Genomic DNA, 17,046 nt, shown 5'->3' on the forward strand with positions numbered 1-17,046 from the left:
TCAAGAGACACTTTATAAAGGGGGGTACAATTGTCTCGTGTCTGGTTCAGTTAAAAGGAATTTGTTGATTGACTCCTCTTTGAAATAAACAAACAAAAAAAAAAACCGATAAATAAGGGCATCTTTGATGGGCTGGAAAGAAAGAGTAGCAGCTTTTGAGGTAGCTAATAGCAGCCATTGTTTTGAATCGAATTTTAAGTCACATCTTGGGAGTTCAAACACAAATTAAGAAATATAAATATGTATAAGGAATAAGAGGGGGTCTCCCTCCCGTGTAGCGCTAAAGGGGGGAGGCACATGCATCAGCAGCCAATGTCCTGCCAATTAAACAACTCATTATTAGAAAAAACAAAACTTTCCACTATTGAAAAAATCATATTTATTTCAATATTTACATATTTTATCAATTTAATTTTTCTTTTTAATTAAATTTAACTTTTAATCTTTTAAAAATAGATAAATTTAAAATTAACCTTTCAAAATGAGTTGAATTATTATTTTTATTTGAAATATAGACATAACAACTCGCATGAAGTTCCATGTTTACTGCATGCTATTTAAAAAAAATATTTTTATATCTTTTGAATTATGAATTTATTTTATAATTTTTAATTATTTGTTAATGTGGCATATAAGACAAATATGGTCATGTTAGCATGAAGCACATGTAGACTATTACTTGATTATCATGTGAACATCGTTAAAAATTAATGGTAAAATGTAGTTAAAAAATAAGCATCAAATTAACCAAAGATATCACATTAGGACATAAAATATAAAATTTAAATATGCAATATAAAAAGTAGAAAAGTATATTTTGAAGAAAAATATAAAATTTATATACTGTTTGGGGGAGAGTAGAATATAAAATGTTTTGGGAAGAACATCAGTATATAGCTCTTAATAGCATAGTTATTATAATTAATTGACAGGTAATGTGATTATGCCATGCCACTCACTTGTCTTATTTCCAGGCCATGTTTTTAAATTTGGCCTTTTCCTCACAATTTTATATTATTCCTTTTTGGAAGTAAAGAAAGATGGTGATTCCTAAGCCAAAAACATCCATCACATGAAACAAATTAAAACTTTCAAGACTCTCAAAAATAAATATTATTACTTTTATGAATGTTTTATTTAACCAAGTAACATTATATTTTTCTCTTTCAGGGGAAATTTAATGTTTTTTTTTAATATCCTATGGCTGTTGCAGAGTGTGACCAAAATTAAATAGGTTTTCACTTCTGATTTTTAACATTCCAATTGTAGTAGGGATGACCTTTTTGTGATATTCTAAAAAGAAGGAGCCTTTTACAGTCATTTTTCTCCTTGGAACATGCCCTAAAGTTTAAAGGTGTTTGCTTGGGGGACCCTTTTGATATTTTTTACAAAATAGGTGGAGCATATATTTCTTCTTAATAAAGTCAAAAAAGGATTCCTCCCTAAGACATACAAATGGATATTATTGTTGATTAATCTAACTGACTGACTGACCACCATCTCTCTAACTATTTCATTTCCACAAGCTTCCAAACAAAGAGAATTAAAGAAAGTCAGATTTACACCCTTTATTCTCCTTCATTAAAAACTCAATAACCACATCACTTCCTCTCTGGTTAATGGGTGTCTCTATCTTTCTTGATTTCTCTTCTCCAAAACATGCTTATGGCAATCCAATTTAAACACCAGAGTCTTGAAAACACCTTTTTCATCCATGGCTTATGTTGATATCAAGACCAAGCTTGGAATTGGTTATAAACAGCAGCAACAGCACCTTCTTCCTTCTCTTTGTTATAGTAGAAACTGGGTGTTGGTGTTTTTGGGTTACCGGATATGACCATGGTTCCTGCTGAAAATCTTCCTAAACAGCATCATCTTCCTCACGGTGGCGGCGGCGGCTTTTATGGTTATTGTGGTAGCAGTTACACAGAGAGTTTTGGGCTTATGAGCCGTGTTTACGGGTATGATTTTCACGCTGAAGCTTATGTAGGATCTGATCTAGCTGCTAATCGCATGGCTGAAGATGAATCAACAACTAATAGTCTTAATGAAGCGGGCTCCAACTCTAAGGATAACAATCAAGAACTAGAGTTAGAGAGAGATGAAGGTTGGCTCCAACTCGGTTTAGGGGGTCAGCCAACACGATATGATGACAACAAGCATTACCAAGGCGATCCAACGGCGAGAAGAGGAGGGATGATTGAGCTTGATCTATTACCTGGTGGTATGTCGCAACAAGCAAGGCCATTATTAGGCCCTATCTTTCATATGCCTGACTTTCGAGCTCCGCCTCCGCCACCTCCACCGCTCATGCATAGTTTTAGCTCATCTTTATTCTTTCAACACCAACAAGGGAGCAGCTCCACGTTCCCTCATCATGGGGAGCTTAGCTCCTCATTTAGGCCGATAGCACAAAATATAGCAGCAGCTCCTTCCGCCTCCTCCTCCTCCTCATCTTCTTCTTTGGTGCCATTGGGGTCCTATTTTGCCAGACCATTTCAGGTGCTGTCCGAAATGGATGTTGCAGGGCCGAGCTCGGATGTTAGAATCATTGATCCTCCTAGAAGACCCCATTCTGGCATTTGGTTTATGCTTCAAGCATCGCAAAATCAGTAAGTTGCACAGAACAGCATACCAAAAAAAAAAAAAAAAAGAGAGAGAGAGAGAGGAAGAGAATATTTGCCTCAATTCTTGTTTGAAAATTCTCCTCTTCTTAATCATATCACTTTGAGGTATTTGAAAAATGAAAGATTTCAAATTTCTGATGAAATTCACCTTTTTTTTATGTTCTAAAAATATGGTCAGAGCAAAGGAACCGTTTCTGCCTCAGATTCGGAAGAGCTACCTAAGAATCAAGTAACAAAGCTTATCCCTTTGTTATATTCCAATTAATCACTTTCTACGTACTTGTAGTTTTCTCCAGGCTTTCACAATAACTCCTTAATATATAACAAGTGTACTTATTTTGGTTGGAATCTAGCAGGGACGGAAAGATGACAGTTCGATTGTTAATGAAGTATCTGGTTAGCAAGCTGAGACTGGATAGCGAATCAGAGGTATTTATTTATATATAAAACATAAATGCAAATTCCTTTGTTTGAATTAAATGCTACCCCATGCTTTAGATTACCAAAACACAGGCGGCATAAAACTCAAAAGATCCAAAAAGAAAAAAGCAACCCTTCTTTTTAACCTCCAAATTTATGACTACATAGGGGACTTGGTTGGTGCTAAAGACATGCCAGAAACAGCAGAACTAAATGCATGGTTTTTCTATTCTCTCTTCTTTTTTTCTTGTATGATATCATCGTGCATTTAGGTGGGAAGTGTAGTTTTAGGATAGCCTTTTACTTATCTAACATCATTAGGGCATTGACATGTAGTCTATGGTTGTAAAGATTGCCAAAAGGATTTTCATATCAAGGTAACCAGTCTTGTAAAATGGTTATGAGCTTCTTGTTCTAGTTATGGGTGTTGTTAGTGACAGTACAAGTTTGGACATGTAAAACAATATTGAAAACTACTAACCCACCTCCTTTTCTCAGCGCAAAAATAACTGTACTCTTCTATAATGGGGTTCACTATTTCATATGCCATAAATTTATATGAAAATCAATGATCTAACCTATATTTCATTAATTTAAGATTTACTATTAAGGATAGTTAACGGATTAGTGAAATAAGTGCAACAAGCACTTTTAAAAGACATTATTAAAATTTCTAAAGTAGAATGTTTTTCAAAGAGTGTGTTTATAGGTGCACAATTAATATGAAAGAAAATTGCTCACTTATTCTTTAATTAATTTGCACAAAACACTTGCATGTTAATTTATTGAAAAACAATGCATGGTTTAATTTTATATATTAAAATGTGTTTATACACAAAAGTTTGTATTTTCTTCGTTCATACATATGCAATTTTATAATTCATAATGTATAAAAAATAGGCAATATAAGATTAAACTTGATTCATTATAATCATGATGAATCTTTTTGAAAAGAACGTGAGAAAATTAAAAGATAAATAGATATGTACCAGAAGAAACTCCATACAATTCATTAAAAATAATTTTTACAAATCATGATCAATACAATCTAAATAATTAAAATAAATACTATAATTCCCCTAATACATTGGCTTAATTTGTTTAGACAAGTGTAATTTCTATTACACGCAATATAATTAGGTATGGGATATGGACATAGTTTTTTATTATTGTCTGATTCACAAAACACATGCAACTCCTCCCTGAAACACCCTACCCATCATGTTTTGAAATCTCTACACAAATTATAATCTAAGAAAAAGAAGAAGAAAATTGATTACTTTTTCTTTCCATTTCTTGAGGCAGTGCTGAAAATTCAAGTTATTTTGTGTCATAATCAGGGAAAAATGAGGTCTATACCTCAATAATTTGTGCACGAGGGCGAGGTGCACTACATAACTCAATAATTGTGTATCTCAATTTCTTAACTCTATTCACTTTATGTTTTCGTCCCATCCCTTTTATAATCAATTTAATGCAATTATTTCTTCTCCAAATAAGCTTTTAAAATTTAAGCTGGTTTAAAGTTTGTTTCTTTTCTAGGGTATATAATTAATTTTGGAACATTAGTACCATATGTTCTTCATATGGTAGTAATGCACCAAGGCATGTAGATATGTGCCCAAGTCATACATAAAAGCCAAAATGAAGCTTTTGTTTGCCTTAGCTTAAGAAACATTTTGTTTTCTTTTTCCCTTTCGGGTACGTCAAGCTAAGACAACCTTTTATTTCAAGTTATTAGATTAGAAGTTGGTGTAGTTACATTAAATTAGCCTTCGTTCTATTGTCCTTTGCGGCACTCCAAGTATCATTAATTTGTCTGTCTGCCTCCCACATAAAAAATCTAAACCATGTTAGCTTGCTAGATAAGTATAAAAGGACATCCTCGACATTCTGTTTTGCTGTACTAGTTTCAATTATAAAATATTGATGGAGGCATTATTAGGTCAACTCTTATGCCACGAATGCATATATTTCTTTCCTTTCACTTCACGCTATCAAGTAATCAATATCTCGTTTTTATATAATATAAATCATAATCCAAAGTGTTGCAGCTACTGCTAGATTGTAGTCTTGGCCCGGCCCGAATAATATACACCTAATCTCAAAATGCTCATATAATATATATGTTTTATGTATGTGTGTCATGTTCATACATCCTCTTGTTTTTAATTATAATAACAACTTTTGTTGTAGTTGTTGAGGTCAACAGATGCCATTGATATGGAAAATCCTTGGTAACCGCCAGGTGTTTTGTCATAAAATATTGTTGCCTTAACTAAGGGTTTGTTTTAGGGATAAGAAATTTCTCCTGTGTTCACATGGCATGCAACCAAATATCCAATGATTAGTGTTATAAGTGATTTAGAGCGTAGATGTAGGGTTCTTTTCTCTCTCTATATTCCTCCTTGAAACACCATCATAGCCCTTCAATTAATGATTTTTGTGCATAGTACTAGTACCTAGGCACAAGATTAATTACCCTTTTACACCTCATAATCATTACCCATAATCTACACAAGCATGGCCCCATTTCTTCCATTTTCACACCTCAATGCAAGGAATACCTCTAAAAGATATATTTAGCCTCTTGGACTGGTGGGAAAAATGTTTGTTTAACCAAGGTGGGAAAGGTTTCTTTGATCTTTATTTTTGTAATTTTTACGCGCAATGCATTGACTTTAACATGTATTTGTCTTATAAACTAATGATTTTTTCTTGAAAAAGAATAAAGATTTCCAATAAAAATTTTTAAAAACTTTAATAAAAATACTAAATGAGAAAAATAAAAAGAATGGTTTTTAGGGTTTTAAAAAAATATATTAAATTACTCATAACTCTACTGATATGTATTTCTTTGATGTTTAATTAAACAATTACATCAATTCAATAAAAAATTTGTATGAGAACACCTTCATGTTTGGGTTTATTTTCTATCACTCGTGAACACAAAAAAGATAAAAAGTAAAACGTGTAGTAAAATTTTAAGGTAGGGGCATGGAAATCACACGTGGACCCTGTCGTTCTCCCATCTGCATGCGTTTTCGCCTCCTTCGTCACGCTTTCGCCTCTTTAATCTCAGCTTTCATAAACAGCTCATGGTAGGCCCTCCTTCTCTCTCATGGAGTGTGCTTAAAAAGGGACCATCATAAATTTAAAAAAAATAATAATCTTTAAGTGCACCACTTGGACGGAATTTTAAACACCCCATCATCACTCCACAACCAACCACACAAAATTTTTTTTCTTTTTCAAAAAAAAATCCCCACATATTTTACGTCGGGAGAAAGCAATGCATGAGGGATAATTCCACAGCACAATCATTCCTAGTTGTTGAGAAAGAACCTCCCCCAACATAAAAGCATGGAAAGACAAATAAGAGCCTCCCCATGAAAATGACTTGTTTTATTTATTGTTGGTGAACCCAATGCATGCAGCATGAATTATTAAATAATCTTAGGAGTATCCTTATTTTGATTCAATAACAACTTACTAATTCTAGTTTATAAATTTTCAGAATTAACAAAAAAATATCTACACGCAATTAGCATGGAATATTGAGACATTAGGGTTTTGAATTAGGGAGAAAGAAAGGAACGTAGAGATGTTAAATATGACACACGTAGGTACTAGAATGGGTAGAGACTTTCTTCTTCTTCTTCTTCTTCTGATTAATTTTAAGAAATAATGTAAAATATATTAATATTGTTTTAGGTTATAAAATGGATATTTTATTTATCATTAGAAATAGATTATTTAAAAAATATGGACTGATCTTAATTAAATAAGTATAAATATTTTTACTTGATATTTTAATAAAATGTTTTAGTAGCTTTGGGATGTGGGGAGGGTAATGATTATTTCGGGCAGTTTAAGATGGTGGAATAAACGGGCAGGATTTAGAGGGTGGAGTTCCATGCCTGACCTAAGTAATAGTTAGTAGAAGTTTGAAGATGCATAAGATGGAGAGGAGGTAAGGCAGTGACAAAGCATGACTTCACCACTACATGTAAAACACTAATGCAAACAAACAAATATGTATTAAACTAGTTTCTTTTGAACCCATTATCTCAATCACAATATGTGGTACTCATAACTCGTAACTTATATTTATTTTAAAAGAAAGGTATTTTTTGGGTAGTTTTTATGTATTTTTTAAAGGTAGCTTTTTAGAAAAAGTTTATATGTTGGCGCACCTCTCCAAATAATTCGTAATTTTTATTATGAATATAAATAACTACTTTTGTTTTAAAGAGCGTAAAAAGAAGAAAACACTGCATTGAAGAATGAAAAGAAATGGTGGAGTGGTTCTTTATTTTGTTTATATTTTTCCATTTGATTAATAGTACAGAAACTTTTTTACAAAAATGTCTTCAAATTTTAGCATCCAAGAAAAAGAACAATTGCATGTTCACATCTTTTCGTTGCTTTCAAGTGAAGAATTTCCGGTCTCTTTGTCAACAAATAACCAAGTTTAGTTTACTTCAGAGAGTAGCTTTCCTAAGGGTTTGAAACAAAATAGGCTGAAACATTTGTACAAAAAGTATGGAAAATAAGACCATTGAATATGAAATCCTTTCTTTCGTTTTCATGCCTATATATGTATTGACAGTAGCTTTCATGGTATGACTAACAAAGAACGTAATGTACGATGATAAAAGCAGATAGAGATAAGATGTAGAGGGCAACAGCTTCAACCTTCGTTGACGTTGCAGCAGGTAAGAGATCAAATATGGAGTTCAAGAGACGCAGTCACTCTGCTTCCACGTACCTCAACCGCTGATCATCTCATGGTTTTGCACTATGGCAGGACCCCTATTTGAAAACTTCAATCACATCCTTTTTTTACTCTTACTTTTATGTGATGTATTATTCTTATTTAAGTTGTGGAAATCCAACGCCCCTTCATTTATTTTTTTTTAGTTTTGTTTCTTTGATCTCTAATTGATGGAGAAATCAAAATAGTTTGCCCTGAAATGGTGTTTTTTTTTAAAGGGCGAATAACGTAAGCAAATTGTATTTGTGAGCTATGCTGGCTTCTTATTTAATTATTACAATTTCTGTCAACTTGTACCACCATCATTTTAAACTTTACATCTTCAACCCCAGTGAGGATTAAGTAAACGTACTGAAATTTATAATATATGTTGTATTCATACAACGTATTATGAAAAGGGTTATTTATATTTCTTTTAGTTTTTTTTATAATACATTTCAGGCTTGAGGATATTCGATAAAATTGTAACAGATAATATTTAAAGGAAAAAAAAGCTTATTAAATTTCTTAAGAAAATTATCACTTTTCAAATTAAAACCAGTATCTTCAAACTAAAATTCTTTTAACTGTCCTTTAAACTACTAAAACTTCCTATAGGGTAATCTAATTGAGTATGCAATGAACACCAAAAGAAAGAATAGGTGTACTTATTTCATTTGCTCAAATAATCCTAAGAGAGGAGTTAAATGAATCAGCCAAGAATCTAACTAACAATCATTCTAACGAATTCTTGACTAACACACTAATTGAAGAATTAACGGATTACGATGAGTTAACTGACTTAACTAACTTTAACCGCTAACTAACTAACTACTACCAGAAACTACTGAACTTGAAAGCGCAGAACCATACTCCAGTCAGTTGGAACCTTTGTTGAAACTAAGTGTTCACATCTCCATACCTTGATTTCACCTATCTGCTGGTCTTCATGGCAGCCTTGATCTTGAACCTCCTGTTGTTGTTGCTCATATTTGCTAACAACACCAAGACTAAACCTAAACTTATTGAAAAACGCTGATGAAAGAGGCTTGGTAAAAACATCTGCGACCTGGTCCTGTGCTGGAACATGACCAACCATCAATTTGGTTGCTGCCGTTTTCTCTTGAACAAAAAATAGGTCTAATTCAGGATATTTGAATTCAAAATGCAGGACATGATTGGTTGATATTGCTACTGCTCTTGAATGATCACACCAGATAGCATCTTGACCACCAACACTAACTTGTAATTCACCCAACAAGGACTCGAGCCAAATAATATCAGTTGTAGCATGAGCTAAGCCCTATACTAAGCTTCTGTAGTGGAACGAGAGACTATTTGTTGCTTCTTTAAACCCCATAACATTTGATTACCTCCTAGAAAGACAAAAAAACCAATTGTGGACCTCTTGTCATCCAGATCAGTTCCCAATTGGCATCAGACTAACCCATTAGAGACAACCGAGAGGCAACCTTGAAGGTGACACCATAACCGAGAGTTCCTTGTAGATACCTTAGGATCTTTTTAACTACCTTAAAATTTTGTTCAAGTAGCTTGTACATAAACTGACACAATCCGTTGACATCAAAAGCAATTTCTGGTCGAGTAATAATAATATATTGCAAAGCACCAACAATGCTCTTGTACTTAGAATCATTCTTAACTAGACTACCATAATGACCTGACAAGGTGCAATAAGTGACCATGGGAGTAGGAGAGGCATTCGAGTAATCCATTTTACATCTATTCAACAAATCCAGGATGTATTTCCTTTGGCTCAGAAACAACCCATTAGAAGTGTAAGACACTTCAATGCCTAGGAAATAATGTAGTTGCCCTAAGTCCATTAGTGAAAATTTTAAATCCAATAACTTGACAAAACATCCACATAAGCTGATTGATTCCCTGTGACAATGATGTCATCAACATAGACTAAAACATAAAGCACCAAACTGCTAGAAATTTTGATGAACTAAGAAGTATTAGCTTTGGATAAGACACAACCAGTGGCAACCAAATACTCTCTAAGCTTGTGAAACTAAGCTCGAGGTGCCTGGTTAAGGCCATAAAAGGCCTTCTTGAGCTTTCAAACGAGTGGTTGATCACCAACATGTGTCTCAAAACCAGATGGTTGGCTCAGATAAATCTCTTCATTAAAATCACTATTGAAACAGGCATTGTTGATATCAACTTGCCTTAGCTTCCAGCTATAAGTTACTCCCAGAGTGAGAATGACTCTTATGGTAGTTGGTTTGACCATAGGATTGAAAGTTTCCTAAAAATCAATCCCAGCCTGTTGAATATACCCTTTTAGTACTAATCTTCCCTTGTATCTAGTTATAGTCTCATTAGCATTTTTTTTGAGCTTACAAATCTACTTGCAGTCTACTACTCTCTTGTTGAGAGGAAAAGGAATTATTTTCATGTGTTGTTATTTAGTAGGGCATCATACTCTTGTTGAGTAGCCTTGGTCCATTCAGGATTGGTGAAGGCTTCTTTAATAGTTAGGGGCTCTTGAACAGACAGTTCAGCTGAAAAAGCCTTTGGTTTGAACATAACACTCTTTGATCGAGTTTGCATGAGATGAATATAGGGAACTGCTAGAGGGGGAGCAGGTGAAACATTTGGAATATGCTTAGCTCGAATGGAAACAACTAAACTAGGTTCTAGAGGTGACACATTGTCTGTAGGAGCTAAGGAAGCAGCTAAGGGGAATTAGCAATCGCAACTGAACTAGTTAAACCAAGTCCTTGAGAGAAGACAATAGGAACAGAAGACCTTTGATATTCCTGATGAGGAGAAATTAGAGAGTTCTTGGTCAATTTTGAAGCTAATGAAAAATAATTCTCATAAAAAAATAACATATCTTGAAATAAAGATCATGTCTGACTCATCGAGGCATTTGTAACCTTTATGAAGGGCATTATGGCCAAGAAGGGTGTAGGCCTTGGACCGAAACTGTGATTTGTACATGTTGTAAGGCCTTAGATAGGGATAGCAACATAAAAAAAACCTTGAGATGTAATTAGTCTGGTTTGGTTTGATATAGTAGCTCATGGGGAGACTTTCCTTGTAAGATAGGTGTGGGAAGCTTGTTGATCAAATACACAACACTAAGAAAGGTATATGTCCACAAGTACATGGGGAGAGTAACTTGAGCAAGTAATGTGAAACCAGTTTCAACAATGTGCCTGTGCTTTCTCTCAACAATACCATTCAGTTTTGAAGTGTGAGGTTAGGTTAGCCTTTGTTAAATACCAGATTGACTAAACATTTGTGAAAAACACCTGAACTCACCACGCCAATTACTTTGAAACATTTTCATTTTGGAATTAAGCTGAACTTGAATAAACTTTTGAAACTGAATAAACTTTTCAACAACTTCTAATTTATTTCTTAGTAAGTATATCCATGTGTACCTACTATATGCATCAAGAAAGTAAACATAATACGAGCAACCCTCTGAAGTCGAATGAGCAAAACCCTATAAGTCTGATACAATCAACTCAAAAGGAAATGAGTAAATAGTTTTAGATTCAGAAAAAGGAAGATTGTGAGACTTCCAAGCTGACAAGCAGAACAGACAATAAGAGGTTTAGATGCTTGTAAAACAATGTTACAACTAGAGAATACGTTGGGTCTGGTGCCTTAAGTGTAGTATTGTTGTCTAAGTGCACTTGTAATTTTTTGAACAGATTGATTAATAAAATTAATCATAAATTAAATTAATACTTTGTATATTGTCCTCGCATTATTTTTGCATGCAAAGCAAAAAGGAAGTAAATGTTGCTCACTGGTTCTCTAATGTTTACCTATATATTAAACGTTATTACGTAGTCGAATCGTAATATAGAAAGTCAATTTATATTAGTAGCCGAACCTAATCAGAAATAACAAACTGATTAAAAAATTAATATGTTATCTATCAAGTCCAATTGGGGAGATGTTTTGTTTTAGGCATCGAAGTGGAGGACTCTTAGAAGATAAAGACATAGATGTGACTAACTGGACTGATAGTACATCGGATTAGGCCCAAGAAGAATAGATCTTGAATCTATTTCTAGATTTATTCACTTGTGACATTCATAGTGTGGCATACGTAAATCCAGAGTGGATGATAAACTATGTATACGTGACTTGTACACTTTAATGTAAGTAAAAGCCTGAGTTCGAATAAATAAGGAACCAAAAGCTGGTGCGTTGGGTGTACAAATTCTACAATATGTAGTGTCATTCACAACACTGGATTTCATATCCCCAGACACGGGTAAATGATATCTTCTTGTCGGCATTACATGGTTGATGGAAAATAAACGTGGCCACAGGTCATTCGTCTTTGTGATGGATGACTTGATCACCATTTGATAGTGATTGACTTTTCATGAAGAAAGATGTAATGGTTACCATGAAATAAAATAGGATCATATTGGGAGAATGAATATTATCTCAAAGAAATTAAGGATATCCTATGAGGGTAACACACTTATGACAAGGTCATTGGACAAGCATTAATCAGGTTGCTTTCATAATGGTTTGTCGTTGGGGAGAGCCAGTCACGATACCATAATAGAATGACTTCATGATTAAATGAGTTTATAATTAATAAGTGAAAAACTAAAACTTAATTAGAATTCATTTGAGCTTCAATTCCATATGTCCAATTAGTCCCTCCGCTAGCTCGTTGTAACAAAAAATGATTTATATGTTGAATCAAATAAAAATAAATGAATAGAAATGAATTACATGTTGAATCAAATATCTTTTCTGGGATAACAATTCTATCGATTTCTGTTTGAGAAGAAAATTTTTGTTTTCACCCCAAAAGAAAAGAAAATTACTTTTAGTTTCTGTCTTTGATTTGAGTTGATCAAGCCCACACTGAAGGAAATTTGTGGTATGAGAATAGTGAATAAGATCATTTGGTTAAAAGTCGAGAACGACAAAGATCCTTCTATTCGAAAACACATGTACGATTTGAGTCTAGGATTTATTGCTATAAATATCACAAACCGAATTTTTTCCAATAAAGTACTTGATGAAGTGCTTTACTACAAGGATGTCCTAAACGCTTATGACACAAATCAACAATTGAACTAGATGCTAATTGAGTATGATTTAGTGAACTAGTAAAGTTTGAGGCTCTACTAGTAGAGGTTGCAACATGTCTTTATTGTGGTGAAGAATTGAACCTGTATAACCCCTTTTGAATGTGTCTTACTAGCAAAACAACCCATGTTTGTAAGTCATTCACAAAATAATGAAGAGGGTGAAATTCACAAATCATTTTGTTATCCTAGACAAGTTGAGCAACAAATAATAATTTTTTTTGCAAACATGAGGAACATGAAGGACATTCTTGAGATGCAAGCGCCTGTTACCAGAAAGAATAGATGAAGAACCTACATGTGCAACTGGTACCCAAGTACCATTTCCCATAAACAACTGTCCAGTACCTATATATTTAGAAACTTCATTGAGAGTGGAAAGATCATTGGTGACATGATTAGTGTCCCTCGAGTTTGGATACCACACTTGATCACCAACTGTAATAGCCTGATTTTTAATGGTTTCAGAAAATACAATTTTGAAACCCCATTTCCATAAATCGAGTCCTTAAATATTAGATATGAATATTTATGGAGTTGGTATAAATGAATATTGATGTTTGACCCATCAAATTTATCTATTAATTACTTAATTAAAGTACACGAACTAAATTGTAAAAGTCCAATCACTTTAGGTTTTTAATTGGCCAAAGACTTAGGGACTTAAACTGTAATTAGCCATAGGTTCAAAATGACAATTAAACCAATTTGGAATATGTGATAGTGGATGATGTTGTGAAATTTCTCCAAGTTTGATTATTTAAGTTAAAATAAATCACGATTGTAATGGCCCAATATTGCCTAGCCCGATAAATAAATAAAAACCAAGAAAAAAATAATTAAATACCCACAGTCCAAATACATGGGCCCAACATGGCCTAAATCATTTTTAACCTAAATTACCCAAACACTAGCCTAGCCCAATATCCCCAACCCAATTAGCCTAACACCTAACCCTGGCCCAAATCATTTAAGCCCAAAATAAATCACAAACAGAAACCCTAGGGTTTCTGGAAACTAAGCCTTCAGCAACTTTCTGCTTCAGTCGCCGCTAGCCACACACGCAGGCCCCGTACGTGCCACGTCCACCCTCCATATGCCATCCCTGCACACTAGCAAACAAACAGAAACGAACAAGAAACAACAGCAAATAAAAGAGAGCAAAATATGTTTCATTTTTTTTTGTTTTATCTTCGGCTATAAAGCCATTAAACAGAATTTGTAAGGGGGGCACAAATACTAAATACAAAAAAGAAGAAGGTGATTCACCTTTTTTTTTACTTTGCGTCTTTCTACTGCTGTTTTTTTTATTTTTTATTTTTCTTCTTTCTTTGATACGAAAAAATAAAAGAGAAAGTAAGTTTAGAGTGAGGAGCGTACCTGGTGGCTGGCCTCGTGCTCTGTAACACCCCTTAACCGTATCCAACACCGGAATAGGGTACGAGGCATTACCAAAACACATACACTTGTAAACGTATTTAACCGAGTTATAAAATTTCATCAAAATTAAAACTTTCAAAATAATTAACATGTTTCTATAACTTTTCACAATATATCCTCAAAATATTATAATCATAATAATTAGGGCCTGCGAGACCCGATACATACTCATGCAATTTAATGCTTCATTTCCATTTCATTCAATTCGCAATTTCTCATGCTCATAATTTAAATCATATCACTAGCAATTTCCATTTAATTCACGTACAATTCAATGACATCAAATTCAAAACTAATACGTATTTACCATTTAACTCAATGTTTATTGATTATACCATTCAATAACACATTTATGAAATTCTCAATTTAGCAATGAAAATATCACTTTAGTTTGAATAACAACATCGTCCTGATATAAATACACTACCACTTATCCATTTACTTTAATTCTTTCGGGCCCATTTGTCACTTACCATCCTTAATCAAATTAGGGACGGTCACGGAAAATTGAGTACTTCACTTTCACTTTGCCATAGTATAACTATGGTCTTACGTATGATCACTTATCACTTGTCCCCGATCGATAAGTGTAGCCACCTATCACTTTGTTTACGATCGATAAGTGTAGCCACTTATCACTTTGTTTCTTGATCAGATAAGTGTAGCCACTTATCACTTTGTTTCTTGATCAGATAAGTGTAGCCACTTATCACTTTGTTTCTTGATCAGATAAGTGTAGCCACTTATCACTTTGTCTCTTGATCAGATAAGTGTAGCTAAAGCTATTACTTATCACTTTGTCTCTTGATCAGATAAGTATAGCCGAAGCTATCACTTATCACTTTTCACTTGTCACTTGATCAGATAAGTGTAGCCGAAGCTATCACTTATCACTTTGTCTCTTGATCAGATAAGTATAGCCGAAGCTATCACTTATCACTTTTCACTTGTCACTTGATCGATAAGTGTAGCCAAGCTATCACTTATCACTTTCCACTTTCCACTTGTCACTTGATCGATAAGTGTAGTGAAGCTATCACTTATCACTTTGCCACTTGATCGAAGTACTCAAATCCGCGTTCCGCTCAATTTGATCATTTATTCATATATCAGGCTTACCAACATGTGTTAATTCATAAACCATTCATGGTATTATTTCATGCCAAATCATATACTGAATATACCATACACACATACTATGAAACTTTATTTTCACACATGAGCTTAAACCATGACCAATAATGCACAAAAATAAGCATCATTCATATTTCATCGTTTATGAGTTATAATCAAATATATGACCATTTATACACGAATCATTCATATATTTCCCAATTTTCCTCCTCCTCCTCTCCATTCCACATCCTTAATGTGTATAACACACTTAAACAACATTAACCATAATTTCAATATTCACTAACATGTATATTCAAAGCTGTTTATCCGAGTCAGAGTCACTAAATTATTTTTATCCGGAGCTACAGAGCTCCAAATTAAGATCCGTTAATTTTCCCTGAAACTAAACTCACATATCTTCATACCATAAAATTTTCATAATTTTTGGTTCAGCCAAATAGTACAGTTTATTCTTTAAAGTTTCCCCTGTTTCGCTGTCTGACAGTTCCGACCACTCTTCACTAAAAATTAATTATCTCATTGTACAGAATTCGGATGATGTTTTAGCTTGTTTCTTCTAAAATAGACTCATTAAGGATTCTAACCATATAAACTATAACTCATAATCATTTTTTTCAATTTTAATGATTTTCCAAATTCAGAACAGGGAACCTGAATTCATTCTGACCTTGTCTCACAAAATCTATTATATCTCATGATTTACAATTCCATTGCTTACATCATTTCTTTTATAAGAAACTAGACTCAATAAACTTTAGTTTCATATTTTATTCATCCTCTAATTCAATCTCTACAATTTTTGGTGATTTTTCAAAGTTACACTACTGCTGCTGTCCAAAACTGCTTTAGTGCAAAATGTTGATTTCCATTTTGCCCCAAATTTCACAGTTTATACAATTCGGTCCTTTCTCAATTAACCCTCAATTAATCTAATTTTCTCAATTAGTACTTTACTAGACATTATAAGTTGTTACACAACTATTGAAATTCAGAATTTCCACATATAACTCTATCTTCAAACTCTTTTACTATTAGGTCCCAAACATTCACTTTCTATTCAATTCTTTCAATAAAATCAGCATATGAACAATTTAAAGCTCTAATTTCATGCTAAATCATCATATACTTCCAGCACATATTCATATCAACTTTCAACTTCTTTCATAAAATCAAAACTAATGAATTTAACAAGTGGGCCTAGTTGTAAAAGTCATAAAAATACAAAATTTCAAGAAATAGTCAAGAATTGAACTTACTTGTAATAAAATATGAAGAACCAGCTTGAAGAAGCCCTTCCATGGTGTTTTAGCTGATGAGAATTCAGAAAATGAAGAGAAATCTCGATAATTCCACTTGGGTCCTAACTTTATTAAGCAAATTTTGCAATTTTCCAATTTTGCCCTTAATTCTCCTTACTTTCTTGCTGATTTCATGCCTCTGTTGTCCAGCCCAAATAGACCTTGGGTCTATTTGTCTTTTAAGCCCTCTTCCTTTTATCATTTAAGCTATTTAATCATTTCCCAAAATTTTGCATTTGTTACAATTTAGTCCTTTTGTTCAA

General features: G+C 33.4%; 1 protein-coding gene across 2 annotated transcripts; it reads left to right on the top strand.

Moving 5' to 3' along the window:
- The first annotated feature begins 1,478 nt into the window (after positions 1-1,478).
- On the top strand, positions 1,479-8,114 carry LOC105794810 (uncharacterized). Of its 2 annotated transcripts, none has more exons than XM_012624146.2 (4): positions 1,479-2,612; positions 2,806-2,856; positions 2,984-3,056; positions 7,709-8,114. In XM_012624146.2, the coding sequence occupies exons 1-4, from the start codon at positions 1,834-1,836 to the stop codon at positions 7,868-7,870; spliced, it is 1,065 nt and encodes a 354-aa protein (XP_012479600.1). In that variant the 5' UTR covers positions 1,479-1,833; the 3' UTR covers positions 7,871-8,114. The 2 variants fall into 2 exon arrangements, with proteins under 2 accessions (XP_012479600.1, XP_012479602.1); XM_012624148.2 differs by having other exon boundaries at positions 1,480-2,612; positions 7,712-8,114.
- Positions 8,115-17,046: the final 8,932 nt, after the last annotated feature.

Source organism: Gossypium raimondii, chromosome 3 (assembly GCF_025698545.1).
Source record: "Gossypium raimondii isolate GPD5lz chromosome 3, ASM2569854v1, whole genome shotgun sequence".
Classification (NCBI taxonomy): Eukaryota; Viridiplantae; Streptophyta; class Magnoliopsida; order Malvales; family Malvaceae; genus Gossypium; species Gossypium raimondii.

Bases quoted from the DNA above. Each gene is read 5' to 3' on its own strand.
- LOC105794810 (XM_012624146.2), top strand. From the start codon at position 1,834: ATGACCATGGTTCCTGCTGAAAATCTTCCTAAACAGCATCATCTTCCT. The intron at 2,613-2,805 runs GTAAGTTGCACA...AAATATGGTCAG, and splicing joins CTTCAAGCATCGCAAAATCA to AGCAAAGGAACCGTTTCTGC. The intron at 2,857-2,983 runs GTAACAAAGCTT...GGAATCTAGCAG, and splicing joins AAGAGCTACCTAAGAATCAA to GGACGGAAAGATGACAGTTC.